General features: G+C 40.7%; 1 protein-coding gene and 1 non-coding gene across 6 annotated transcripts; both read right to left on the bottom strand.

The window, feature by feature from the left end:
- Positions 1 to 269: 269 nt before the first annotated feature.
- On the bottom strand, positions 270 to 18,691 carry KATNA1 (katanin catalytic subunit A1). Of its 5 annotated transcripts, none has more exons than XM_038130747.1 (12): positions 18,400 to 18,535; positions 16,039 to 16,315; positions 13,375 to 13,549; positions 12,519 to 12,676; positions 11,561 to 11,744; positions 9,589 to 9,710; positions 8,103 to 8,208; positions 7,615 to 7,773; positions 6,364 to 6,490; positions 4,707 to 4,841; positions 4,306 to 4,432; positions 270 to 612 (listed from the first exon to the last, which is right to left on the bottom strand). In XM_038130747.1, the coding sequence occupies exons 3-12, from the start codon at positions 13,543 to 13,545 to the stop codon at positions 414 to 416; spliced, it is 1,488 nt and encodes a 495-aa protein (XP_037986675.1). In that variant the 5' UTR covers positions 13,546 to 13,549; positions 16,039 to 16,315; positions 18,400 to 18,535; the 3' UTR covers positions 270 to 413. The 5 variants fall into 5 exon arrangements, 4 of the variants coding, with proteins under 4 accessions (XP_037986675.1, XP_037986673.1, XP_037986674.1 ...); XR_005256187.1 differs by lacking the exon at positions 16,039 to 16,315 and adding an exon at positions 3,137 to 3,336 and having other exon boundaries at positions 484 to 612; positions 18,400 to 18,691; XM_038130745.1 differs by lacking the exon at positions 16,039 to 16,315 and having other exon boundaries at positions 18,400 to 18,684.
- A 58-nt stretch (positions 18,692 to 18,749) lies between these two features.
- Positions 18,750 to 18,820, bottom strand: TRNAG-GCC. Its single transcript has one exon. It is a non-coding gene; the product is annotated as a tRNA-Gly (tRNA).
- Between the last annotated feature and the right edge of the window lie 1,685 nt (positions 18,821 to 20,505).

Raw genomic sequence — 20,505 nt, forward strand, 5'->3', positions numbered from 1 at the left:
GTTTAATGGTACAATTCTCCAAGATCAGCAAGGAAAACTCTGTGTAACTGCATCTTGTTTGACCCATTTTCAAGTTCGCAGCATCCCTGACTCACTTAGCAAGGCTAGCTTGGGGGATTTTATTGACACAAAAGCAATTTTTTAAGAGTAAATACTGATGAAAGGAATTCTAGTATTAATTTTAAAATCTTGAAAATCAAATCAGAAACCATCAGCATTTGAGACAAATGGGTGACTTCTGAGCTAGTTCAAAGAGAGCTAGGCAGAACTTGCATTTTAGAAAAAAAATTTATTTCAACATCTGTTGCTCTTAAATTACAAAAGTTAAAAAGAGCACGCAGTGCACTGACACATCACCAATTACTTCTAAAGCTGTTTTAAGACATAAGGTGGTTTCTTCGAGAGAACACAACTCAACATGATCCAAACTCAACTATCCATTTCTCGTATTTCTCAATGTCCGCAGCAGAAACAGATTTAGAAACTTTCTTCAAAGCTATTTCAAAGTCTTCCATAGTTGTTGGCATGTGCATTTCATCTCGGGGAAGATTTCTGATTTCTTCTGGTGTCAAGCCTTCGATACGCCTCCTCATAGCCATCAATGATGCATCTCTAATCAGGAAGGTAAGAAAATAAAATCATTACTCAGTGCAGGATGGTGAGTTCAGTTGTTTGAAAGGCTCAACACAGCATTCCAGTTAAACTGCTACATTCAAAGGGATTCAATAAAGAACTGTAAACTTTTATGGGAGGATCTCAAGTGCTTGTACAAGCCACAACACCACGTTTTCCATATTTTTCAAACACAGCATTATCCTCACCGGATATCTGAAGAGCTACTATTCATAGGCTAGGCAAAAGAGGTAAAGACAAGCTGATGTCACTGCATGCCTATGATATAGCTGCTGTTTACAGTGTTTTTAAACAGGAACAAGGCAATAACAATTTCACTCCTCCTAGATACAAAAGGAGTAGCTGGAGTGTTTTGAATGTTTCCTGGTTTGAACAGGAATCCCACTTCAAAGACAGAGCCAACAGTATCTACCTCCAACCTCTACACTCAAGAGCTAAATGTTAAATAACAAAATCTGTTCTGTCTGTAGCTCCTCAAACTTCAGGCCTTAATGAGCACCAAGCACTTTTACAAGCGTGTCATTTTCTTTAGTGTTAGGTTTCACTACATTTAGATTTCCAGCGGTAAATCTGGTAGCAGCAGGTGATGAGCTAGTGAGGTGATAATTAGGTAACACTGGAAGGCTGAAGTTCCTGCTAATTCATTGTTATAGATCTTATAATAACAAGGAAATGCTGCTAATCTGTCTAGCAGTAAAGAAGATGGAAGTGCAATCTCTGTGATATCACAACAGTATATTGTGTCATGTCAGAAGGTGAGATTCCAAAGAGAGAAAAACTTACACTTTGTCTTCCAGAAAGATTTAGAAAAATGGTTTGAGCATGTTCTGTTTCAATACCATCCCCTCCCGCTAAAGGAAACCATAACTGTCAGACTTCAGGAATTTACTAAATGATTCACAGAATCACAGAATATTCCAAGCTGGAAGGGACTCACAAGGATCATCAAGTCCAACTCTTAAATGAATGGCCTGTACAGGGATCGAACCCACAACCTTGATATTATTAGCACCATGCTCTGAACAACTGAGCTCATCTCAGTGTTAATTAATAAATTAAAATCTCTTAATACAGGAGCTAAAATTTCAGAACAACCCAAAGATTGCCTCACTGAACTCCATCTCAACCAAATATCACCATGCTTCGCTGTTACAACATCATTTGCAAACCATAAGCTACTGTTACACAATGGGGTGAGGGGACATTCCATGCATCTAATTTGCTTCCAGACAGCAGTTTAAAAAAAAAAAGTCCAGCAAAAACAATCCAGCTAACCCACCAACAAGCCAATCATACCTTAACACACTGATAGAACTGAAGTGCAGCTGCCACCACTTCCTTTCGTGAAATCATTTTATGGACAGTCCAGTACTCCAAACAGAACTCCTGGTGCTTTCTCAAATGCACTCTTGGTGCCAGAAGAAGCACCAAAGCTCTATTCAAAAAGCAGGCAGCCACCCACTGCCAGACACAGCAGGGACCAGTTCTGTTCTAAAGGCCTTTCAACACTGACAGTCCACCCAAAACAACAATTCAAAGTTAGTTCATTCTCACATCTAATCTGCAATTTGGATGCATTTTGTTTTTCCTGAATTTTAAAATGAAGGTTCACCTTCATTTCCCCCTAGTTGCATGCTGACTGCTAAGAACTGTAGTGTTACCTCTGACTGATTTTCACTCTGGCTCAGCAAACTTTGGACTTCACCTCAAATTCTTTAAGATAGGAGGGCAATTTCAGTAAACCAGTGCTCTTGGTCCACTTATTCTTATGTTTTGCTTGCATCACTAGCAAGGACTGTCATAGTATACAGGTTTGAACTTTACTCTGTTTATATCCTGAGAGCCTGAACCATAAAAAGGCACTTTTAAATCGTACACATCTTTTTGTCTCAATGTAAATGAAGCAATCATATCCAAGAGCTATTTCTCCTGACACCATGAACAAAGTGTAAATACACAGGCTAATACAAGTACTTTCTTAGTGATTTCAAACCATTAACATCCAAATCTCAGTTCATCTGGATTTCTGCTTCCTGTTACCTCAATCATCACTGCAGAGACTGCCACAAACAGAAGATTCAGATGTTTCTTTGTGTTTTCCTAAATCTTTAAATCTTTTTTGCCTTTTTTTTTTTTTTTTTGTTTAATAGTATTTGTACAAAGGGGCTTAGGTTAAAAAATATCAAATGTAATTGTGCACAAATACATACACACAAAATTCACTGAAAAACATTACAAGTATTTTCATTTCTAAAATAAGTGTATTGATATTCAGTATAAAATTAATTACAAACAACAAACACTGAACAGACTGGAGGAGACAAACTGCAGCTAAAATGCACAAAGCAACAGACCAAATAAACTCACTTTCATATAACATGAACCTATTAGCACAAACTCCTTTCAAAGCAGAACCAAAGATCAAAAGAACACCAGAAATTCATCTCACAGACCTACAAATGAAACAAATCTCCACAACACAGATTCAGAGCAACTAACATACCATTCTTTTCCCAGACACCGTGCAAGGTTTGTTCAGGAAACTCTACTGAGGCTCCAAACTTTTAGCTCAGCCTGCAGCAGCCCTGCTGACAGAGCCTTTGGTGGCAGCTTTGTGTACAGGCTGCTTGCTTTCATCCCTGTGGCACAGCACATTGTCCTCTCAGCTGTGCTGACACGTGTCTGCAGAGCCGCGTTAGGAATCTAGGCAAGAAACGGATCCGCGTTGGAGGGAGCAGCCAGGAGGTGCTTTCACTCCAGCTCTCTCACCCTGCTCAAAGCCCACAGAAGCTGGGCTGGAACAGCTAGGAGCTCAAGCCTTGCCTGGACATGCTTCAGTGCTACCTCCAAAGCCTGAAAGCAGCGTTCCACAGGTGCTCATCAGATGACAACAGCATCTCAAGCAGCTCCAGTTCTCTGTCCCGTACTGCAGGTCTCAGAGCTTGCCACTGCCACAGCTGTGCCAGTGCAAGTCTTCTGATGTAAACAGGACAACTGACTCTTGTCTCTTAACAGATCAGTCCTCTCCCCATTCCAATTTTTCAAAGAAAACATGAGGGAACAATTAGAAGGTATTTTTAGTCAATTATTTCAGGAATCTAGGCTAGAGAATAGGCCCACAAACAACTGTATGCCAACAGTACTGAGGTGACAGGAAAACGAGGGAGGTAGCAGAAAACTTTAGTCAGTCTCATCACAAAAACCAGTGTGCCAAGTATACCGCTCTTGTACCATCACACAAGACTCTACACCTTTTCCATGTCATGAAAGAAGAAAACTCCATGTTTTTACTTTAGTTATTCCAACCTCTATCACTGTTGCCTCTCACATGTGGATTTCTGCAGAAGTCATATAGCCCAAGCAGAATGACTGCAACTCCACAAGTTAAAGTTTACCATCCTCTGGATAATCCTCATGCACAGAATTTAGCCTATATGAAAGAAGGTGGAATTTTACCTAAATCACAGCCTATTAGATTACTAGGTTGCAACTACTCTTCAAATGGAAATTTAAGTAAATACTAATGCAGTATCTCACCTTTTAGCCATACATAAAAGACAAGTTACAGTCCATTTTTATCCAATAACTTTAATCACGTAAACTGGCTACCTTACAAACAGTTTTCCCAAAGTTTGCAGCAGTAGTAACATAAATGATGCAATGTCAGCTTACCTGCATACATTGGTAATGTCTGCACCTGAATAACCCTCCATTTTCTCAGCTATGTTTGCAAGGTCAACATCATCAGCCAGTTCCAGCTCTCGCAGATTTATTTTGAGGAGTTCTTCTCTACCTTTGGCTAATCACAGAAAAGAAAATTGAATCTGTACAATTTGCTTTCTGAAGGTAAACAATAAATTCAAGGAGGATAAGAGGGAAGAATGAGAAAAAGTACGCTGTACTTGCTACAAGGGTAAATGTTCATGTTTAGATTTAAGCTGGTCCTGAATCCATAAGTGAATTTGCATATACATATCAATTAGATTTTTAAACCAAGTGGTCAAAACTAAAGGAATGTTGATAAAGTTTCAATTTTAGAATTTTTAATCACTCCTCTCCCCAATTCTTCATACCTGATGGTAAAGGAATGTAAATTCTCTTTTCTAGTCTCCGTCTTAGGGCTTCATCAATATCCCAAGGAAAATTAGTAGCAGCAAGTACCATGACCATCTTAGAAGGATCATCATTTTCAGTAGCCCCCCCAACACCTGCAGTGCAGAAAAGAGGAGGTAAAATATACTTTTTTTGGTGAAATTTCATGTACAGAGAAAACACTCCTGCAGCATTAAAGCAGAATTGTACTCTATTGCACTCCAATGAGCCCAAGCGTAACAGAATCACCAAGCGCAACAGAGTTCACTTTTTCATCTCTAGGACAGCCTGCAAGCATAAATGGAAGCTTGGTTTGAACAGCAGCAGGGGCATAGGGCACTGCTCAGACCAGGAAGTTCTTTTCTATCATGGCCAGAATGGCTTTACAGCAGAGTTGTTTGTACTTCTGCCACAAGAGTGGCTCAATTTTCACCCCAACACCTTGTAGTAGGCTGTGAGGAAACAAAGCAACGCCCAACATCATCACCACACCAAAAACCAACATCCCCCACAGCATTCACCAACAGCCACGCTAAAGCGGCACGACTCCCCTACAAGGTGTCTTCGCTTCTGAAGTCAGGCCAAAGGTTTCATATGTACAGGTGGACTATGCAAACTGCTGAAATGAAAGTTTAAATCTGGTGGACTAAATCACAACTTCTTAGAGACAGATAGAACACCTCAGTTTCTCAATACTATGAATCTGCTACAAGGGGAAGAAGGTAATTTTGTTAAAGTTGCTATTCTCTCTATCTACTGGTTTAACTTAGAACAACAGGATTGGGCTGTGAGATAGGTGCTGTACCTAGTCTGCCTGAGAGTTTGCATAAAAACCACAATTTATTAATGCCTAAGTAAAAGGATTAAAATAGTTCTTACTAATAAAATCAGATTATGTACATACTTGATATGAGAACAGTATTAGAGCTGTGCTGCTCTTTAAAGACAAAAATAAAAGGGTACCAACATCAGAGAAGGAGAAATAAATATGCAAATCTTCTGACTCATGGAATTCTATCACAAAGCAGTCCATAGATTAGCACTTCTCAGTAGCTCCTTTCCTTCTCTCTGCTCCCCAGAATATAAAATGGAGGCCTCTGTAGCAACTCTGCATTGTTACCTACTTTTGAACTTTGTTGATTTGTGAAATTTTAGCCACATATTTGTAGTGAAATCAGTGTTTTAAAATTAAAACTCTCCCAACCACTTCTATAAAACAGAAGATCTTCACTTGTTATTTCTATTTTTAGGAGAAAAAGAGATCCCAAAGAAGTGAAATGTAATGCTGCCTTTGAAGTTGAAATAAAAATAGGTAACAGTTCTTTTGAAGCACTTTTTACTTAATTTTGAAGGAGTGAGTGATATGCCAGGCAAAGACTGAGAGAAGCAGGTTCTTTTTCTGCTACTCTTTTGAAATCTTGTATTTTCCACTGAATCTTCCTTATTCTGAGTCACTAATACAAGATCATAGCTCAGAGGCCAAAAGATTGTTAAATAATGTCACTTGTGGCTTTTAACCCAAATTTCATGTAAGGCTTTTGAAAAACTGCTTCTGGAAAATGAAGTTTTCCTTTTTTTTCTTTTTTGGTCCCTAAAGTTTCCTCCAGTCCAGCAGTTCCCAGTGAGCAGGTTATTTACCATCCATCTGAACTAGCAGTTCTGCCTTCACACGTCGGCTGGCCTCATGCTCCTCCGAAGTTCCCCTGCGGCTACAGATAGAGTCTATCTCATCAATAAATATGGTTGTTGGGGCATAAAATCGAGCCTGAAGAAAGCAAAAGATAAAGCAGAAGCTGAAATAGCAGTTCACTCCCACTTAAGAAGCAGCAGCAAATTCAGAGCTGAGTAATGATGTATTTACCCCAGCTCCTAGGTACCAAACAATCCCCACCCTTCCCTCTTGGACCCCAGCACTCAGGTACTGAGCAGCTGTGCATTCATTCAGAGCCTTTGAGCAGGAGAGCTTTTGGCTAAGTGCCGTAGCTGTTAGAGCTCAAAACAAATATTTCACAAGCTATAGGCAGTTTCCCACATTAGGAGTAACATTTTAAACTGTGGAAGTCATCACAGAATGCTTGAATAATATTTCAGTTAAAGCCAGGATGAATGTTAAGCTGGGACATCATGACATGGAGCCTGTCCAAGAGATAGGTCAACTGCAAAATAACTGACCTTTCTGAAAACAAGAGCATTTAAAGACAAGAACCCAGGGTAATAAAAGATACCGTATTAGAGCAGTTGAGATGCTGTTCATTGTGTTATCTGCATTTTTGACCAATCACATTAAATGAGCTGGTATCCTGCCTAACAAACTATAATGTGAAAGATCTTTTACTTCTTGCCTTTTCTGACTACTGTAATTGTAACTCTGCTCTCCCCTTCAGTACTGGGCACCCTAGCAAACACTGCACACATACCTGGTGACACATGGGAAAAAAAAACAACTATTTTCTGAGTATTATTTCAAATATTATGTGCTCTGAAGCCAACTACAGTTTGGAAGGCCACTTCTTTTAACCACAAACAAAAAACAACCCACAAAAACAACAAAGCACACAACCTAAACAGGGTTCTCACCCAGAAAGCAATTAATTCCATCCCTAGATTTCCATTCCAGTCTGTTCTGCAGCACTCACCAGCTTACAGTGAGCTAATTCTAATGTAGCAAGCTAACCCTGAAAATAAAAGACTATCTATTTTTCAGCTTTTAAAAATTCATTTAGGAATAATATTGAAATGCAAATGGGCAAATCAGAAATGCCCCAAGCATTCCAAGCTTAGAGAGGTGTTTATATATGCTGTAAGTTTGAAACCTTGGTACGGTTTCACTGTTCCAAAGGTGATTCTACTTCATTACCACCCTGTTTCATGTTCAGAAACTTAAATCACCATTTCAAACAGCAGACGAACAAGTTTCTCAGATTCTCCTCTGTATTTTGAGGTAAGTGTGGAAGAAGAAACATTGAAAAAAGTTGTCTTGCATTCAGTGGCTACAGCTTTTGCTAGGAGGGTCTTTCCAGTACCAGGAGGACCAACCATCAGCACACCCTATTAAAATGAAAAAGAACTACTTTTAGGGCAAGAATTAAAACAGAATTTTACAGTTTGTTTAGTGTAATAGTAAACTACTGGGTGTAAATTTTCCCTTGAAAAGTTATTCAAAGGTAAGTAATTAATGTCATTGCTTACTTGCAAACACCTAGCTGAAGACAGTGTGCAGGTATCTGACATCTTTATTTTGTTATTACTTACAATAAATTTTGTTACTAAAATGCAGGAAGAATTTATTTAAACTGCAAAACATTTGAAATTTCTTGTTCTGCCAAGATCCAATCTCAAAATCGTACTTATGATCAAAGGAACAGATTTTTTCATACCTTCCACGGTCTTCTAATCCCCTTGAAGAACTCTGGCATCCACATTGGTAAAACTACAGCTTCCTTAAGCAGCTTTTTGGCTTCTACTAAATCAGCAATGTCATCCCTGACAAGAAATAGAAAGTTGTTTGACAGATTCAGACAGCAGGCAAAAGAATCACTCCACAGCTCAAAAAACTGCACAATTAAACTTATTGTTACGCATTGGTTCTCCCATAAATCTAATTCATTTTCCTGAATTATTTATGTTCTAAAGGCAAAAGCCTCTAACAGCTACAACTAACATCTGCCTGGCAGACTCCAGATGGATGCAAAAGCAAAGAAAACCATGAACTATTTCACTGGAGCACCACTGTCAGTATTCAGAGAAAGACAAGCAGAAGAAAGCAGGTTGGTTAAACTTAGGCTAACTACCAATTATGCTTTCTTGTTTTGCTGAGAGGTTGGATGTCTCTGAAACTTAAATACCATCTTTCATTGTTACAAGAACAACTTGCTGAAGACCAGTAAATGGAGTGGAATTAAACAGAATTTTTAGAATTGTTTTTCGGAGTTATAAAAGTATTAATTCTTAGATACCTTTTAGGCTGATCTTATTTCCTTGAAAGTAACTTTCAGGGCATTCCTCTTATCAGCATGTGCCCAAGTAACATTTTGGTTTCAAAACACACCTATATGAAGAACTAGTTTAAAATCTGAAGTCGTAATTTAAGATTCAGTATAAAAACTGAAACATATATTAAAATATTAAACTGAAATACAAGGCAGTTGCACGCACACAAAGTGTTTTGTGGGACTGTTTGGTTTTTTTTAAAGCCTACTTTATTTGCCAGAAGAATTTTGCTCATTTAATCCTCACAAAACCACCTAAGCTCGGAAACCATTTGGAACACAAAACAACCTTTATATAAGGTTTAATATTTAACACATTCATGTAAAGGTACTGGCAGAGGGTTATATTTCATACTAGTGGCCACATTACATCCAGCAGTATTTCAAAGGGTTCCTATATTGACATAACTTCTTTGTTAATCAGTTTTCTGTCTTGATATGCCACAGAGTAGCAGAACAGATTTTCAAATGAAGAGACACTGACAGAAATTGGAAACTTTTACATTGAAAAAGAGTATCTCAAAAATTGATCTTAGAAAATTTTGAGAAGCTTTTTATGGCCAAGTTGGACAGGACTTCAGGCAACCTGATTTAGTGAAAGATGTCCCTGCCATGGCAGGGGACTGCTTTAGTTGATCTTTAAGGGTCCATCCAGCCCAAACTATTATATGAATCTATGTGTGGAAAAAAAAATATTTGAGCTCTAGAAGTATTCAACTACATAAAAAGTTTAGTTACCTATTTAAAGGTAGTAAGGAAAACCTGTTTGTACATTTTTGTATATAAGTATCTGTTAAAATACTTAATTCTTGTCATATCATGTGAGAGGAAAACAGAAACAGCTCAAGAGACTAGCAGCAGTACTCAAACTTACCATCGGATGTTGGGATTCTGAGAAATTATATCTCTTTCCAAAGCTTCTACTAAATCTTTGTCATATCCAGTACTATCAAATTTCTTTGGTTCAGACTCTGAAATCTCAGATGTGGATTTGTTCTACATATAAAGAATATAACAATGTAAATACATAACAATGGTCACGCTACTAATGATTTTTTACCACAAGTCCACAACAGCATCGTGTTTTCAGAAGGTGGCAACATAAACCAGCATGAAAATTATGAAGCATCTGTATTACAGCTGCACTGCAGGATGGATCTGTGTGTTTCACCCAGATTCTGTCCTGCCCTGGTTCCATTTCCTTCTCCCCAAAGCCAGCATGTTGTACTGATGCAGTTTCTTTGTTTTGGTACCTAATCAAAACTGCATACACCTATCCTAATGTAACACCTTCTGCCTCTTCTCCCACAGAAATCTGAAACTATCTGAGACCCAGTAGGGAAAAATTATGTGTAAGACTGGACCACAAAGTGTCACAACTGAGAGCATCTCAAATTCTCTAAGTGTCACAAATATGCCATGTATGTGGGACACACACAAAAAAATTAAGCATGACTTCTGTATGTAGAATGAGCAATGGTGATCTGCAGGGAGACCACAGGGGTAAAACCAGAGGCAATTAACTGATACAGAAGCATGGACATGAACAGCAGAGAAGCAGCTCTGCAGCAGAGTCAAAGCAAAGAAGCTACATAGTTGAAAGGGCTCAAAGAGCAGAGACCATGCAACTGAAAGGAAATAAAATGCACTAGACATACCCTGGTTTTATACATTTAACAGCAAGCACTGGTGATGACAGAACAACTGTAAAAGAGAAAAAGAGACCTATCCTGTCTCTCTGTGGGTATATTCTGATGGGGAGAGGATTATCACTCAAAGGCAATCTAATTTAGCTCCTAATAAAAGTAGTTAGCTTACACAGCTAAACAATTCCACCCCCATAGATTATACTACCTCCACAGGCCACTACACCTTGCCACAACTTAAGGTTGCTGAAGCTAACAAACTATTGCATGGACACTTGATTTCTTTAGACCCTGGAAAACAATGAATCTGCTGTTTCCTGTATGGTCTCTTACCTTGGTCATCTGCTAAATTTATGGTGACCAGAGCACAAAAATTAAAGCACTCTGCCAAGAACAAATCATAGTTCAAGTATACTGGGATTTTGTTTGTTTACAACTGAAGAGAGCATGGAGCTAGCAATGTATCTCAAAAGGGAAAAAAAAAAAAGGCAAGGGTCTCATCTAAGGATGAAGTTAATCTTGATATGCTTTGGAAGAGGCAAGTCAATCTTGGTTTAAATTATACTCAAAACAATTATGCCACAAAGACGTTCTAAGTGAATGAGCTCCACCACGCCCGACTTCAGAAATCCAGTGATATCATTTTAAACAACTGCCTTCAAGCTGCAGTCATCATGTCACAGAATCACAGAATGGGTCAGGCTGGAAGAGACCACAGTGGGTCATCCGGTCCAACCTCCCTCATCAAACAGCATCATCCCAGAGCACATGGCACAGGATTGTGTCCAGACCGTTCTTGAGTATCTCCAGTGAGGGAGACTCCACAACCCCTCTGGACAACCTGTTCCAGTGCATGGTTACCCACACAGTAAAAAAGTGCTTCCTCATGTTCAGGTGGAACTTCCTGTCCATCAGTTCCTGCCTGTTGCCTCTTGTCCTATGTTTGTAATCACCAAGAAGAGCCTGGAAATATTCTCTTGGCACCCACCTTCAGACACATTTACCAGACCCCAACTTCCCAGAGGGATTTCTTGTTTTTAATTAATCCATAACCAACACTGTGCACAAAGAAAAGACATCTTACAAGGCGAGATTCAAATCAGCATGCTGACATGAACAAAAGACGCATTTTATAATACACTCAGTAGTAAGAAAGCACAACTGAGCATCTCAACTCCACAAAGTTATTTTCAAGTTTACCTTTTCTTCTTTTCCTTTGTTTTGCTGATCCTTTTTTTCCCGGCTGCGGACTGCCTTCCCTTTATCACTGGGGTTCCGAGAGGACGGACGGTGAGAGCCTCTGACAGCTGCACTCACACGATTGCTGTGACCTCTGCAATCACTGCACGGAGCAGACTGACGCTTCCTGGGTCCTGGCGAAGGTCTAATTAGTTGTAACATATGCAAAAAGCCTCAGTGTAAAGCCACTGGTGACCACCACATAACCAAATCAACTGGCTACAAACTGAAAAGCCATTTGGCTCAAGATAAAAATCTGCATGTCAGAAACACAACAGATTTTTTTAGGTAGTGACTAAAAATCCATTTTCCTTGTGCCACAAGCTCAGGGTCCACCTGGCTAAAAAAGTGCCTTGCTTTGTATATTTCATCAGTAGAAGTAATATGGAGCTCAGAAAAAATTAACAAGCAAACAATAACTTGACAATACAATTAAAGTAATCTAACAGCCATTTTCTGTCAAAATGCACTGTTCTGTGCCTGCTTTGCATGTACTCCTGTCCCCTCCTTCATGCTACCACTGGCACATGTTAGAACCTCCAGTGAACCTCCAGGTCAAATAGCTACTCACAAAAAAGGCAAAAAAAACCCAAACCACCACACAGAACAATATCTTTAGCATCCAAAACCAGCTAATTAATGCCAACAGAGACAAAAGTGAAATAAAAATTCAAACCCAAAAACCAAATAACTCGGGCAACAGCACATAGAGGGAAGAACCTTGACATTAGTCATGACTGTGTGAGATAAAACCCCCAGAACATTCACCTGATGCCTCCTTCACCACAAATGGTGTCAAGCTGCTGGTGTGAGTGTTACACACCTAAGCTCAAGAACAAAAATTACACCACAACAGGCTGAAGTCCAAGCACACTTTGTCCTGATAAATATTAATTTAGGTCTTCAGGTTTCCTCTTACCTACGTTCAGCAGGTACTGGCAAAGACCAGACTTCTGCATCGTGAGCTGGTAATTCTTGTTGTGAGGCTTTCAATGGAGTATTGTCTAGTTTAAAACTCTCCAGTGTTTTCATTATATCTTTCACATGCTTAGCTTCCACACTTATCTCCTGCCAAACCTGATTTTAAAAAAAGGTAGATTAAGCACACTGGAAATAAGTTTGTAACAGTCCTCTGTTCAAGCCCATGAAATGCCTGGATGGATTCCACAGGGTTTAATGAGCTACCTAATTCTACTTCAATAAACAAGAATTATGCACATTAGATATTAAGGAGGTTTTTCTGCCTTCCTCAGCACATTTAAAGAACAAACAAAGAGATTTTGGATTCATTATCAAAGAGACTTATGACAAATTTTGCACATTAAACAGGTACGACAGAACCTAACAGACTAAATATCAATCAAAAGTATCAACCTAATAGGCAGAATATCAATGAAAACAAAAGAGGGGTTTTGTTGAGGACAAATTATCAACTTGCTGTTAAGGACCTTAGTCCCACTAAAACATTGAGAGAAATAAGACCCTGAAGATACCAGGCTAAAAAACTTGAGCATAACAGGTGTACTCATCAGCACAGCTTTCAGGGCAGACAGTGCACTTGCTCCTCAGAGCCATGTTCTACTGAGTGTTCTGCCACTGTCAGACAAAGAAGTCATAAAGATGACTTAAACAAGTCTGTATAACAAAAAAGAAGCCTATATATAACAACACTAGTTTATGAGAGAATGGGGTAAGTCTTTTTACATTTTTGTTTGCAATAATTCTTGCTACTTCAATGTTTTTCCCTCAAAGTGTCCCAGAAAAGTGCTATTTACCTGCTGCCATTTCTGTTGCAGATAGGTATCTCTCACAGAGTACAGGTACTTATTCATTTGGTCAAGAACTCCCTGGTAGTAGACCATTGCAGAGTCATAATTTCCCAGTAAGGCATATTCACGGGCCAGCTTCACATTCTCAATGATCATAACAAGGCTCATGTTCAACATGAAGCTGAAAAACACCAGGAAGTATTAAGGAATTAAAAAACCAACCAAGGACGGAAACAATTTTCTTGCAAGTATTTTCATATGCTTATTACCTCATTTGGCATATCAAAGCATAGAAGCTGAGAAAACACTGGTTACAAAAAAAAAGGCCTAAAATGAATGTCATACACATAAAAAGATAATTGATGTTCTATTAGTAGAAATTAAGCTTTTCACGTCACAGCTTTGTTTCTTGTCATGGAGATTCTGTCAAAAAGCCCAGGTAAGATATGCAGATTTAAATGCATTATTACAAGTCACAGTTCCATACTCTCCTTACACCTCTTTATTCTACTGTAAGATAAATTAATATTTTACTGTGCCTGGCTGTCTGGTATGGTTTTAAAAAAAAAAAAAAACACCAAACAAGCAATAAAGCAAAGCCTTTCTTTCTACTAATGCATTATGTTTCGTTAATTTTTTTTCACCTTAACATTCTGTGCATGCGAGTTTAAATAGTCTGATTTTGCCTTGTGGAAAACACTATTCTTCCATTAGCTTGATTTTACAACTCTTCAGTTTTATTTAATGTTTCCTTGAAATGATTATCCACCTTCCATGCCTAGCTTGCACCTTCCTATCACCTTCATTTTTCCATCTACAAAGAAACCCCCGAAAAACATCAAGGCTGTTTAAGCTATCACTGAAAGGTAAGCAAAAGCCACAATTAAACATTTAGTGTGCAACCACCCATTTTATTTAACACATTGTTCAAACCACGCTGTTTTTCCCTGTCAGCGGTGCTTGTTTATGGTTTTTTGGAGCAAACATCATAGACTGTGACTACTTCCACTTTGCAGCCCTAACAGAATCAGCACTTTTAGATTAGAATGGTACAGAAGTATTATTTATACAAATACAGTATAAGTAGAAGCAGTAGAAGTAGACTCATTCTTTACAGTGCCATTGTCCATGGAACAGTTACTGTCAGTGTCTTACATGCCCCAGCCTCTTCTTCTCCAAGAAGCTCGTGCAGTCTGCACTTTTCTTGTCTCTTACACGCCAAGAATTTCCCCACTCTCCTCATAATTTCCTAACCAGGCACAGAAAACATTAAAATCAGCAAAAAAAACACGCCTGCAAGAGAGTCATCCTGCTCTCATTTTGGTACCTGTACCCAGTGCCAGGAAGAAGCAACTGCAGACAAGCAACTCCAGTTAAGCCCTGGGATGAAGCATACTTGATACAGATCAACTATTTAAAGAATGTAAGAGGCACTAAATTCACATGCGCAATAAACAGACTTAAGGCTGAATATATTTCAGGACCAGGTCAGGGTCGAGATCAGGCACATTACCAGAGGTTTCAGAAGCCACCCTTTGCACACACCTGCCAACCTATGGCTAAAATGTGAGCTCTCCATTGTAAAGAGGGGCTGCTGAGTACAAATCAAACATTTGAGGGCTTTCGCTCCTTTTCTGTCCCCGTCCCAAGTAGTTTCACACACAGAAACACAGCTCAGGCATTCCCGAGCCAACATCTCCTTCTTTATTTGCTTCCTTCCTCTTCCCTCCCCAGCTTCCATTAGAGCAAATAGCCGCTGTCAAAATTATCACTCCAGAACAGCAAAACTCTGAGAGCAGCAGAGCTGAAGCCGGGCCTCAGAGCCCACACCCATCCCTGCAGAGGGGACCCGCGGGGTGAGCAGGGAACCTGCTATCACAGAACCTACAGGGTCTAATCTCACTCCAGCCGGACACTCGCCCAGCTGGCCAGGATGGCTACAAGCTGATACAGTTAATGTGACCACCAACTACAAAGATTAACAAATCCCAAGCTAATTAGGAGACACAGTTTGGCTGGGCAGTTTTGTTGGTTTTAACCTCAGGAGAAAGAGCCTGAAGATGTTTGTCAACGGCTGTATGGATCATCACACAGATGTTAACTAAGTTTTCCCTGCTGTATTTAAGAGCGAGCTTTTCCACTCCTGCTCATCCTACCAGATACACCTGTTTGCCTGTCCTGAGAATTCAAACCAATGACTAACACTGCTGAAATCACAAGTTGAGCAAGATGCTAATAGGCATTTTAAAAATCAAGTTACCAAAACCAAACTAGACTTTTAAATACAGAGGGAAGTCATAGGTAACTTTTTTAACAGAATGCTGTAGAGCAATCCAAGCAGAACAGCAACTTTAGGTATACAGAAAAAGAAAAAAATTATAAGAATAGTTTTCATCTGGAAATGTGAAAATAACTAGAATTAGAAAAAAAAAAAAAAAAACAACACAAAATTAAAGAGGCAGAGTCAGAAACAAATGAAAGCATGGGACCAAAAGGATAGCACTGCACATAATAAAAGAGTCAAGGACATTTTCAGGTTAGAAAGGGCAGAAAATGTAAGGACAGAAAGCAGAAATGGACATATAAGCAGAATAAGCTAGCAACTCATGAGAAGAAAAAAAAAGAAAAAAGAAGGTGCTCACTCAAGCTTATAATGCTATTGGAATCTACCTGTGTCATCAGTGCTATTGAAAATTCAAGATAATTTGGTTTAAACTAGAAAACAAATTTAATTTGTTGCTTCATCTTGACTCATAAGAGCAAAAGAGCTTGAAGTGGCTTCCAAATACAAGGCTCCTGAGTACAAGAGAGGCAGAAAAAGCTGCTGGCTCTGCTTATGTCTGGACATGCCATGGCCGCTGCCACAACTTCAGGCAGTGTCAGAGCTGATACACTTAGGAGAGTCCATGGGTCTGCTGCACTTGTAAGTGAAGATGGTAAAGCAGTTCTAAGGGGGAAAAAGAAGAGTTAGAGTACTAATCTGAAAGCAGACTGAAGTTTGTGGTAGAAGGTGACAATATACTGGGGCAGCTCGGCAGGGTGGAGGACATGGGAGAGGCATGACTACACACGAATCCAGAGTTAAACCAGAACTGAAGGGATTAAAACTCTCACAAAACTAATCCTGCACTACTTAATAATTTTTGAAGTATTTACAGATACTTAGCAATATCACACATGTTTACAAATACTTGGTGCTATCATGTAACAGGATGTCAAAGCAGCAGGTCTGTACTTATCAGCCACAACCTTTCCATGAATCATGACCAGTGAAGTTATCTACGTTCCAACAGCCACTGAAACAGTGAAGAGCTCATAAAGTTTACAGTGAACAGGATATAAGGAAAATAACCTGAGCACTTTGTCTTGCAAGTTTAATTTTTCACTGTGTACAAACACACAGACTTCACAACAAGAATAATCGCTCTCCACACCAGCTGTGGGTATATAAGGTTCCCTGAAATTAACCCACCTCTAGTTACAAAATACATTTTACCATTTGCTCCAAGGACCTAAAATATTTCTAGAGTATAGAACAGCCAAGTCCAGCAAGGGTTGAACTTAACAGAAGTTCAAGATCCCTACAACTCGTGAGAATGAGGTTTTGGAACTTATTTTTGTTTTTCATTTGAAAGATACCAGCCTAACCATTATCAAGAAACCCTGGGGATACTTAATGTTTTCCATAAAAATTTCAAGAAATCATCAGTAGAAATGACTGTAAGTAATTTCTGCTCACAGTCATATGTTAGAATCCAGGAACACTGCATCAACCCCATAACACAAAGAAGTCCCCTGTACTTAAAAAATAAAATAAGAGATTGACTGATAGAGTGTCAATTACCGTGGTGGACCTGCTGACTGGAAGGCATGAGCCATACATGGAGAATACTTTCAAGGAGTTCTTCACTCCAACCTTAATGTCTGGACTAAGCCAGAGCCTGAATTTTGGCAGAGCGCACATGTTTCCATTATTTCAGCCTGCTATACAGGCTCTGACATCAAAGCAACCCTGTAATATTTGCAAAGTTCTCTTGGCAAGCCAGATGAGAAAAAACCACCCCAAAGTAACAGCTTTCAGGAATCAGTTTTTACTGGTGACACGATGGCCTGCATCACCTCTGGGCTTCCTTCCACCTTTAATACTCATCTTCATCATAACATCCATGGCATGCAACATTTGGTATCAACAAGTGACTGCGCTGATGACTTGGGAAGGAGAGCTGCCAGACTTACTGGATACTAAACAAAATGGCTCTCATGCAGTTGCTGTATTTGACAGTAACGGTTAGCAGAACAACCAGCAGCAGCCACAAACATAAGCACGGCTGGCAGTTTGTGGAAAACAAAAAACATTACAAAAATCAATCACTAGGTAGAGATACATGGGTGGCATGTAATTTTAGGTCTTCCAGGCTAAGCCCTTCAGAAGGCATTATTCAACAGGCTTCTCCCCACCTCATGGGGGCTGGCAATTTTTTTGACGATCAATGTTAAATTAACAAATTTCTCTGGCAGTTTAGAGCGGTCCGCGGCTGAACAGATATCTGAAACTGCTGCCTGCCGCTTCTCTCTCTCTGGAGAGAAAACTTGCATCATCGCAGATTACTGCACATTAACAAAAAACCCCAAAACAACAATGCAGGTGGAGGGTGAAGGGAGCTTTAGGAAGCAGAGCTCCGTGCCTGGGCCAGTGCCAGCAGCCCCAGGAGCCCACCCGGGCGGGTTGCGGGGCCGGCAGCGCCGGCCGCACACCTGCGGGCAGCGGCAGCCCCGACGGCGATGCCCCGTGCGGCGCCCAGCACGTGTGAGCCCCAGCCCTGACACAATGAGCTCCGTGGTCACGCCTATCGCGACAGCAAGCCCCGTGGCCCCTCGCCCTCCGGCCGCGGGGCAGACCAGCGGGAGCCCGCCGTGCCCGGGAACGCTCGGGGTGGCCCCGCCACGCGGGACGCGGCTATCACCCCCCGTCCCGGGCCCGCCTGTCCGTGCGGCCCGGCCCGGACCCCCCAGGCCCTCCCGCTCACTTACTCCTCTCCGGAGCTCGCACCCGCGGCGGCGGCAGCACCTCACGGCGGCACCAGCCACGACCCCTTCACTTCTTCCGCCCCCTTCCTCCCGCAGCGGCGCTGGCCCCGCCCCGGCCCTGCCCGCCGCCTCCTCCCGCCACCGCCGCCGCCGGCAATTTTTGAAGGCAAATCCGGCTGCGTCACTTCCAGCCTGGTGGGACGGGGGAGAAGGTCCGCGCAGCCGGACCGACAGGGAGCTGGCGTCTGTTTGAGCGTTATTACTAAAAGCGAAGAGCTGGTTTGGTTTTAAATGTTAAAGAGTAGCGGTAAAAAAAAAAAAAAAAATTTAAAAGGCGGCGAGAAAACAGCAGCTGCATTGGCCGGGAATCGAACCCGGGCCTCCCGCGTGGCAGGCGAGAATTCTACCACTGAACCACCAATGCTTGCGCAGACATGAGTCTTTGCCTTCATAACTCGAAGGTGACAAAGCGAATTTCCCTGCCCCACTGCACCTGTCTGAGATCCTGCCCTGATGGTCGAGGGCGTTCCTTTAGCTATTTCCTTTACTGTAACTCACAAATGTGAATTTTGCCGAGTGAATAGCAAGCACCCACTTTTATCTACGTATTTTTTATTTGTAACTTGTCCGCACCTCGTCAAGCTTTCATAGATGGTGTTGTTCTGGGGAAGAAAACGCATCTGAGAGTGCTGAGGAAAACCTGCTGCCGCGCGGCTTCAGACCAGGAAACTGCTTTAAGTGTCCCTGATGCAGCAGGACCTTGTCACCTGTCTAAATAGACTCAGCTGCTTAGCAACAAATAGGATCTAAAGGTTGGGGACAATGCAGGAGGTTTATGATAGTCCTTCAGGTGAACTCCAAACCCCCACAGCAGCATGTCATCCTTTAACTAAGTGTATCACATCCATTCTTACTCGTCTTGTTATTCTGTTTCTACCCATTCTTAACTGGCAGTTTTAGTCTATCCCTTTAACAAACGTCTACGTTTAAAACAACCATTCCTACATTACTTGAGCTGTAAAGACACAGAAAGCTGCTGATGAGTTTCTCAAATTTTAAGTGTATCACATCACTTGGTTGACGAGAGCGGGAGGAATTTCCTTTCTCTCCTTTGCAGGTGGGCTAATGAATAAAGAATGGTGGTGTACTTCCACAACCTGCTCCCCAAGTGAAGAAAAATTAGGATATAACTCAGTGTCAACAATAACACGTTAGTTTCTGCTTTAGCACTTTGAGATGTACAGGGATTTTCACAAAGAGAAATACAGATGAAAGCCATGATACATTGTCCTCTTAAGGAACAGCTTCACAGTACATAATGTATGCAAAATAAATAATAAAAAATAATAATAGTAATTAATAAGATTTACTTATTTTGATGAAAGAGGCAGCAGAGGACATGGAAAGAACACCAACAAATTGAATTCTTGAACATCAACACGTATACTTTTGAGAACAGGTTACAAACATGAGGTGACAGCCAAGTACAATAGCATTCCTGCCGTTACACTTGTGCCATTTTATTGTTAAACAGTACAGCTGCTGCAGCATAACGGGACTTGTAGAAGAGGGATGTGAAGGAGGAGAGAAAAATAAATGCAATTGGGCAACTAATGTTTACATTTCATGTCCGAATAGCCAAAATAAGAATGTGATTTCACTTGTTATAAAGGTCCAGTGTGGGGTTTTTTATTCCAACAAGTGTTACACTACAGAAACCGATCCTGAGAAAACAGTAGCTGATAATTCAGTTACGCTGCTCACGAGAGCTGGAATTCTTTCTCTTATTCCGAAATAACTTTTAAGAAGGTGTCAGTGCAACCACCCACTCACATCCCATCCCCCAGGTCAAACACACATGCTGTGCGTTCAGTCCGCAGGTGCAAGGAAGCCTACACTGCTCAACTGCTGGGTACTGACAAACTAGACACCTGGCACTCCTGGATGAAGTGGATGGATGCTCCAGTGAACCTACTGGAAAAGTCAACAAAGATCACATTCTTTTCATATGAACATCAGGAGTCTTGGAGATGATGGTCTAAGCCAGCACTCCATAAGCCCCTAAGACCAAAATGTGCCAACGGGCATTCAGAGATCACATGGCACACA

The sequence above is a fragment of the Motacilla alba genome, chromosome 3, assembly GCF_015832195.1.
Source record: "Motacilla alba alba isolate MOTALB_02 chromosome 3, Motacilla_alba_V1.0_pri, whole genome shotgun sequence".
Lineage (NCBI taxonomy): Eukaryota > Metazoa > Chordata > Aves > Passeriformes > Motacillidae > Motacilla > Motacilla alba.